Consider the following 9,440-nt stretch of genomic DNA (forward strand, 5'->3'; position numbering starts at 1 on the left):
TACTAATGTATATGACTAATATAAACCACTACCAATGCAGTAGTGGTAAGTGATAAAAGGCTCGCCTTGTAAGCGAGAAGTTTGGAGTCCCAACCCACCACATCCCTGGTTGTACCACACTCATTTTGTTTCTCCATGCAGCAATCTTGTTCATTTTTGCAGTTTTGTTCGTTTTGTATTTTGATATCGAAGAGTCAAGAGAAGGTTGGAATCACAGTTTAAAAAACAAAAAAGATGTAGCCTTTTTGATTATTGTGACCCCCTCGGCCTTCGGGAGGTGATATTAGTAAATAATAAAGAAGAAAAAAAGTTATATAAAAAGTCATAAAACGTGTTGAATTTTAAAATGAATACAAAAATTAAATAATTATAGGAACAAGTTTTTACAATTTTAGTTAATTAAATACATAAAACTTTGTGTTTTACCTTTTACCTTTTAAGTAGTGCCTGATACAGTAAACACTAAGCAGTAAATTTGTATTTCTCTAGTGTAAACTTGATATAAAATTTTGTTTAAAAATAATGATTGCATAAGAGTTAAATCTTAAAATAAATAAAATGATAATTACCACCTCCACCTCCAATCAAATGACTGTTCCCCCAATCTCCGTTAACATGAACGTATCTCTACCTACCCCTACAATTACAACAACCCAATCAATGAATTTTTATCAATAAATCTACTTCTAGCTTTTTAACCCTCTCCTACAATTATGTAGGTGAGACCAGGTTTAAAACATTTAATTAAAAAGTATTAAATAAGTTTTATTAAAATATATAGTAAACATAATATTGTAATAATTAGTCTTACTAATAATTATAATTATTATGATTTATCAAAATAATTAGTCTTACTCAACATTTTTAACATGTTTTTGGAAAAAAAAACATTGCATTGGGAAGTCATTGCAAAACAAATTTTCTTATGTATTGTAAAGTTTCATATGCGTTATTCTTAATATTGTTTTAATATAATCTTTTATGTAAATCTCTTGTTGTAAAATATTGTTTTTTATTTAAGCTGGTGGTATTTATGAATAAATCATTTTAAAAATATGTTATGCTTATAAAAAAAAAACCATGTATAGCACATTTTGCGACATATATTTGCATTTGTTTACATTAAGGACAATAGAAATACGCTATTATTGTTAAGTATTAAACCAAACAAATTAAAAAACGAAACAGATTCAATGGAAGTTCTTTGTTATAGTTTTTTTTAATCAATTCAGACTAAAAATGAAATTCGAAAGAACTTAGAGATAAACTACATAAACACTTTCATGACAAAAAATGATTTTTACAGTAAAAGGAACAATATTTTATTCAGCATAAGTAAAATTCCTCATGGAATTTTACTATGAATGAGAAACAAACCATGAGGCTTTTCATAGGTTGTGACAATCTCGGATACTCAAAATACTTCTTTGACCAGATATTTTTTAGAATCGCTTAAAAAATCAGGAATTTGAAGAATGCCATTTTGTAACTTTGATGAAGAGGTTTTCATTGTTTATGTCAAATAAAATTAGAGAAGGAGAGATATCAGTCAATCATTTCCAAATATTAGAAAACATGGAAATTGAGAAAAATTGTTCATGGATAGTAAACATGTACACCATCAGTATTGTAATTTCTTTTGCATAAAATAATTTTTCTTTGTCTTCATCCGTGTTGGCTGACAACAAAACACTTCAGGATGAGGCAAATAATAATTTCTTTACAATACTTTATGATCAATTGCTATTGTATGAGGATGATTAAGACTCTGAATGCATTTCATAATCATGATTATGAAATGCATTCAGAGTCTTAATCCTTTAATGCATTTTCAATTTTTCATGATTAAAAACTAGCAAAAGCAGTAAACTTTGATTATGTAATTAACAGTTTTTATCAGACTTGTAGTGGGTTTTATGATTAACATAAAATATATAAAAACCAAGCGAACAATTGGCAGTGTAAGCCACCTGATTGAGATTTCTGGAAGAAGTCTTTGAGTACTTCTTTGTTTCTGCATCCAAATTTTAAAATTTTTGGATAACATTGGATAACATTGGATAACGGACAATTGGATTACAGCATTGCATACCTAAAGTAAGTATTTCTCATTTTTACTGAGATCATGAATAAAGTTATCAGGCATTTCAATGTTCACTCCATTTACAATACCATTTGAATGATACCATTTTTCAGCCCCTGTTTACATTGATACCATCACAAACAACACTTTTTAAAGTCACAAAAGAATTTCTGTCATTTAAAACTGCTTTAACACTTTGCGAACAGATATGATTAATATAGACCCTTTTGGAATATGAGTAGGTGATGTAATGATTTAATGATATAATGACTTCTACTCTTGTCTGCAATTGACTTTCTATAAATTTACAAGTTTTGTAAAATATTGAGTGTTCTGCATCTGCTTTGGCTGATTTTTTTCTTCAAGGAGCAATCTAAAAAGATTAAGAATAAAAAATCATTCATAATCCACATTTACAATGAATAAATAAAAACATGTCATGTTCTCTTCTGAACGTAAATATCGAAAGCCCACAAATCAATGTTTCTTTTTTTAAACATCTTTGCTTCCAACAAGGCTGCAAGCAACCACTAATTAGAGTTGGAAGTTACTGGAAGAGAAAAGATGAAGATTGTAGAGCAAGATAAGGATTGATGGACGACTTAAAGGATTGCAAATTATATGAATCAGGAAAGCAAGATGAAGGAAGCGAATTCCAAAGAGCTGATGTTTGAGGAAAAAAACTAGACGAATAAGCGTTTTTGGAGCACTTAGGAACAGTCACAGAAAAAGGATGACACTTAATTGAATTACGAGTAACACGAGAATGAACTTTAGTAGATGGCACAAGAGACACTAGCTCTTTAGAGCAGTGCCCATTATAGTATTTGTAGAAAAGTGAAAGAGAAGCAACATTACGACTATGTGATAATGGTTGGAGGTTGGCTGCAAGAGCAGGTCCAACTATGTTTACAATGCGTTTTTGCACCTTTTCTAAAAGAGAATGGGTATCATTAGAAGAACCATCCCAGATATGGCAACAGTATTTCTTACAAGGCCAGATTTGAGATTTATAGAGATAAAGAATAGAATCCGAAGTAAGAAAGTGTCAAGCTCGATAAAGAGATGCAACTTTAGCAGATGCTAATTTTGTAACAGATTTGATATATGGTTTCTAAGAAAGATCGGAAGTAAGAGTTAATCCTAGAAGATGAAGGGTTGATGACTTTTGAGTACATTACCATTCATAAAAATGGGAAGATCTAAGTTATTGCGATAACGATTGGCTGAAAAAAATTGAGTTTTATCTAAAGTGAAGTTTACCAGCCACTGTGAACCCCATGCTGTAGCAGAAATGAGATCCTTTTCAAGCTCAAATGCCACCTCCAAGCAATCAGAGAGTGTTGGCTTCTTATCACGACAAGAATAAATGGTAGTATCATCAGCAAACAATGCCACCTTATATGTGAAAATATCTGGAAGATTGTTAATGTAAATTAAAAAGAGTATAGGCCAATAATTGAACCTTGAGGAACCCATAAATTTATGCTACAATAGGAAAGGAAGGATTCAATAATCTTAAAGATGTTACCCGATACTCCGTAAGAAGAAAGCTTGTGGAGAAGACCAGCATGCCATACTTCATCAAAAGCTTTAGAAATAGCTTTAACCTCTCCACCTTTATCTAATGCACAATAAAACTGTTAGCAAATCAGCTGTAGAACAAGAAGATCGAAATCCATAATGATGATCAGAAAGTTATTAGATTCAAGATGAGAGATTAAGTGTTTGTTAATTAAAGATTCAAAAACCTTGCTTATGATAAGAAGAAGACTAATGGGGCAGTAGTTAGACGAATCAGATCACTCTCCAGAATTTTTGAAAATAGGGATAACAGATGTTGCGTTCCAGCAGGCTGGAAAACAAGACTCTGATAAGCACTTGTTGAATAGTTTTGAAAGTATAGACGACAGCTCCAGACAACATTTCTGCAAGACTATAACAGGTATGTTGTCCAGGCCACAAGCTGTAGAAGAGTCTGAGCAAGAAATCACTTTAGATACAGAAGCTGGAGTGATACAATGTCAAGCAATGGATCAACCTGTTTGACGGCTATATCAGGTAGAATGCAACTGGTTGAATCAAGAGATGATATTGATGAAAAGTTCTTAGCAAACAATTCAGCTTTGTCTTTAGGTGAGGTGACAAAGTCTGAACCATGCAAGAGAGGTGGAATTACAGATTTGCCCCTATTATTGTGTGTGTGTATATATATATATATATATATATATATATATATATATATATATATATATATATATATATATATATATATATATATATATATATATATATATATATATATATAATAATTATATATATAGTTTGTGTTTAGGATTTATATATATTTATTAAATCAGTGAAATCTGTTAAATTTAAATCAGTTAACCTCAGTTCTCAAAACTAATGCAACAGAAAAAGTTTGGAGTAACATAATTGCTAAATTGTTCATATTTCATCTGCATTTATAAACTTTTTAAATCATAGTTATTTTTTACTTAATTATTTTTAGAGAGAAACCACTTGCTATTTACATATTTTCAAAAGAAAAAACAATAATCGATTTTGTTTTACAAAACACATCATCTGGAGGGGTATCTGTAAATGATGTTATAATGCATGCTGCTGGTCAGTGTTTATAAGTAATTATAAATTATGTAATTATAATTATGATTTTTAATATTTAAATCAGTGAATTTTATTTTAGTACCATCTTTACCATTTGGCGGAGTTGGTGAAAGTGGAATGGGGGCATATAATGGCATACATTCATTAAAAACTTTTTCCCATCAAAAATCATGTCTGATTGCAACTCAGAGATTTGAAAGCCTTAACAAGTAAATTTTGTTTTTCTGTCTGAAATATATTAACATACTATAATCATTATATTATACCATTACTTATATTTATTAGTAGTGTTATAGATACTATAAACACCATTGTTATAATTAATTTTTTTTTGACATAGCTAGGAAGTTTTTATATTTTTACTCATGTAGTTTGGTTATATAAAGAACACTTATAATAAATAGACAAATGCAGTTAATAATGACTCAAAAATGTTTTCTAGATTTGTAAATGTATTTAAAAAAAACAAGTTTTTTGTTTTCTAAATGATGGGGTACTACATTTTAATATACTTAATAGTCCTAATTAATAATCCCCCATCATACGAAGGACTACATAGTCCAATCCAATATATCTTGATAAAAGTGCTCTCCTTGCCACTCTGAGTAAGCTATTGCTTTTTCCCATTTTCCACATGTCAAGATGAATATCAGCATACATATAATTATAGAATTTATTCTATAATAATAATAATAACAATAATATTCATCCAGTTCAAGCCATAGATCCGGCTTAAGCTTTGATTTTTTAAACCTAGTCCTGACCATTAGTATATTCAGTTTCCTTATAATTTCAAAATCTCTGAGAATAGTTATACTCATCATTTTTATGTTTACAAATTCTCTGACGATAAATACATTTATAAGGTTGCTCATCATCAATTTATCATCATTTATTTTTAAGAGATATTAGATAAGTTATTAAAATGGGTGTCCGCAGGAATTTTTGATGTTTCAAATGTTTTTTTTTCAATTTCAAACACTGTGCAAACTCCAAACTAAATTACGTTCATGTCTACCCAGAAAACATTCTATAGCGGAATTTTTGTGGACCTCCTATATAGGTATTTTGAGCGGTCTACTGTAGTTTTGCTTATCGGTTACTTAGTGGGGTATTAGTGGCAGCCACCAAAAGCGGCTAATCGATGACTAACCACTATATCACATGTTGAAAAGTTATCGGCTGGCCACTTATAGCAAATGCCACTTTTGGTCCACTTAGTAATCGATGAGCTAAACTCCAATCAACAGTTCAAAATGCCTTTATAGGTCCACTGCAAATCCCTAAACTTATCCCTAAGTTTATCCCTAACTTCTACATCTACTACAGCGTTTACCATTGTTTCATCTTGAATCTTCCTCTCCTAGCCACTTGAAGTTATAAATTTTGTTTGGTAATAAAGGAAAATAGTTATATTAAACACAGACTTTGGTGTATGAAATGGGAACTTGGGATAAAATGTCTCTTTGGGGTAAAAACATTTGTGTTTTCTCTAATATATATTCTCTTACTGAATTCTAGTCAACATTTTATTGCTAAATAAGTGGGAATCAAATGGATGATCATGTAGCAATAATTTCTAAACTTTATTTCAGCCAGAAAATATGTTAAAGTTGTTTTTTTTTCCAGCGTAGGTTTCTTGCCGCATATTTTCCTATTTGTTTAAAATTTTATACTTATTAAAAATGTTTAATATATTATACATTATTATTTTTTTATAATTTTAAAATATTTTTATGTCATACTTCAGTTTATTGATACAAGTTTTATTTAGAATACGTTACCCTCCATATCCTTCTCAAGAAAACTACATCCTTCGTTTTATTACGAATGGACTAAATAAGAAAATTGATGGACGCCGAGGAAATAGGTATTTGACAATCGGAACCTCACTCATTGCTTGTGGTGTTGTATTTTCAGCGTATGTTTACAATTTCAAGTTTTAGGAAATTTTAAAATGAGATTATGGTTTTTTTTTTGTTTGAAATAAATTTAAAATCATCGAAATGGACAAATACAATAAATATTCAAATAAATGTTTTTTTATTGACATGACATGAAATAAGAAACTTTAAGTGGTATAAATGATATTTTGAAAGGTACCTCTACCCATTTCACCACTACTTGGGAAATATATTGTTATTTTTTGGATACTATAATAGATTCATCGTTTAACTTAACTTTTTAAAGAATTTTTTTACTGTATTGAAATGCCTTAACTTTGCTTTAATAAAACCTACTATCATATAAAAAATTTTTTTTTGCACTAATAAAACCTACCACAATATAATTTTTTTTTTTGCTTTAATAAAACCTATTACCATAAAAAAATTACAAACTCATTGCAACAGTGTTTCTACTTGTTTTGAAAGAGATTCTGGACTTGTTTAGTAATAATAAATCGTGGGATGGTAGCGAAAAAATATTCAAAAAAGCATTATTTTTGTTTTTCTCAGTCCAAACTGCATTGGTAGACGTCATAAACCTTTTAATATATTTGATAAATAGAATAAGCTTACACAAATATATCTGTTGCTTATAAGCTGTAAAAGATGTAAAAAATACTTGTTCAGACAAAAATGTAAAAGGATGCTATCCAAATAAGAAGTATTTTACTTGGTATGAAATATTTGAATTAATGATGGTTTGCTTAGATAACCATTTATGGCACGAAATCAAAGAAATAATGTTTTACTATAATTTGTTATAAAAAAGAGCAATTAAATTTTTAAAAACAGATTGATCAAACTCAACGTAGTTGAGCTGAATTAGTAAAACTTAAATCGGAATATTAAGTGTGGCCGTGGCGCAGTGGTAAGAGCGCTTGCTTCAGGATCAACAAGTTCATTGTTCCGGCCATATTTGCGACATCGGCAAGGAAGTAGGCGTGAATTGTGTAGCTATGCGCTCTTCCGTGCTGCTCTGTGACAAGACCGTGAGATCTTCTTGAAGCACCTTGATAACCAGATTAAAAAATACAAATCTACAAACATTTGACTAGATAAAAATATTCTGATTTAAAGCACACTACTTTTTTTTTTTTATCCGACATGAATTTTTAAATCTTTTTTGAAATGAAAATAATTGTAAGTGTTAAATCAGATTTTTATCAACAAAAAAAAATATTTTACAGATTTACTTTTTTCTAGTGTACCTCCTTAAAAATCCGTTTCTCTTAAAAAGGTATTTAGACTAATTTTTTATGCTTGAAGAGTAATATTATCGCTAAAGTACATTAAAAAATAGAAGAAGAAATTTAACTACGCCCATAACAACAGACCGCTTAAAAGTGTACAACTTCTTCTCAGCAACTTTTAAAAATAATTTGAACTGAAATTTTGGCATTTTGGAATTGTCCAAAACATTGTTGAGTATTATGGCTGTTTGTTTAAACGGGGGTCCAAAGGTGTTGATTAAAGTGATACCAATATCAAAATTACGATCTGATTCTTTATTTGAACAAATTAATTTAAACGATCAAATAATTAATTCAGTCAGTGAAAATATAAAAGCTATTATATGTGATGGGAATTGTGTCAATCAGGCTTTTTTTTAAATGTACATATTGCAGCATATTCATACATTTTGCAGGGAAAATGGATGATACTGCCATGCTCAAATTTTTAAGTTCGTGAAGTTGATAATGGCAGTTTGACACCTTTAAGTATTGTGTACAAACGAAGGAATGGGCGCGGAACGTCATAAGTTCTTTGTTAAAAGACTGGCAAAGAAATTAGCTGAATAACAAAATGAAAAACACTCGATTGTAATGACGTGAAAAGAACGAAATTTTCTTTCGGGATACTTCGCTTAACTACTTCTTTAAGATGATCGAGAATACAGTGCGCATCCAGAACACAGTGCGCTAAAACATATGACTTTGAAATTGGAGTTGATTTTAAGCTAGATGCTACAGAAGCATTTCTAGAAGAATATAAAAATTTCTTCACTTTCCTAAGTTGTTTTTTTTGTTTTTTTTTACATAATATTTTTTTTTTTATTATACTTATTATAATAACCCTATAGGGTTATTCGCCGATTAAATTAGGTTAAATAAACCTAAGCCACATTGATGTAAATGTCACTAGTTTTCTTTTTTATAACAACACTTAATAAAAAATTTAAAACACCAAAATATTTTGTTGAGTATTTAATATCTAAATACCCAAGATAATATTTGAAATCATTTTTAGTAACTATTTCAACACTATAATGTTAGAGCTCTTTAACAACTTTATGAAAAAGTTAAAAACAAAAAAATGATGTAGTGGTAGATATTTTGCTCATAAGTAAGAGGTACAGAGTTTAAAAACATGTCCTTGAAAATATCGTGATTAACTTGTTTCTCCATATATCGTTTGCAGGCATTTTAGAGTGATAAAATAGTGGAAAGGAAGTGTGTAACAATTAATTAAAAAAAACAAAAAGAAGTTTTTCAACTTTATAATAATAATAGTGACATTTATATATATATATATATATATATATATATATATATATATATATATATATATATATATATATATATATATATATATATATATATATATATAATGAATACTTGAAATCAATACTTGAAATAAAATTTAATGCTTTGACCCTTTGGGTCAAAGCATTAAATTTTATCTGTATTAAGGAATACAGATAATATTTAAGCGTTAAATATTATCTGTATTCCTTACTTGAAATGAATACTTGAAAACTCGAAACAAGTAAGGAAAATAAGTAA

At 29.1% G+C, this 9,440-nt stretch overlaps 1 protein-coding gene across 1 annotated transcript in view; it reads left to right on the forward strand.

Moving 5' to 3' along the window:
- LOC100201546 (aldehyde dehydrogenase, dimeric NADP-preferring) overlaps nucleotides 1-6,747 on the forward strand; it is a 67,448-nt gene extending 60,701 nt beyond the window's left edge. Inside the window, exons 10-12 of the mRNA XM_065803469.1 lie at nucleotides 4,596-4,711; nucleotides 4,791-4,920; nucleotides 6,486-6,747. Of these exons, the coding sequence (XP_065659541.1) occupies nucleotides 4,596-4,711; nucleotides 4,791-4,920; nucleotides 6,486-6,657 (418 nt within the window). The 3' untranslated portion in view covers nucleotides 6,658-6,747. The remainder of the gene's footprint in view (nucleotides 1-4,595; nucleotides 4,712-4,790; nucleotides 4,921-6,485) is intronic.
- The last annotated feature ends 2,693 nt before the right edge of the window (nucleotides 6,748-9,440 follow it).

Source organism: Hydra vulgaris, chromosome 08, assembly GCF_038396675.1.
Source record: "Hydra vulgaris chromosome 08, alternate assembly HydraT2T_AEP".
NCBI classification, from domain to species: domain Eukaryota; kingdom Metazoa; phylum Cnidaria; class Hydrozoa; order Anthoathecata; family Hydridae; genus Hydra; species Hydra vulgaris.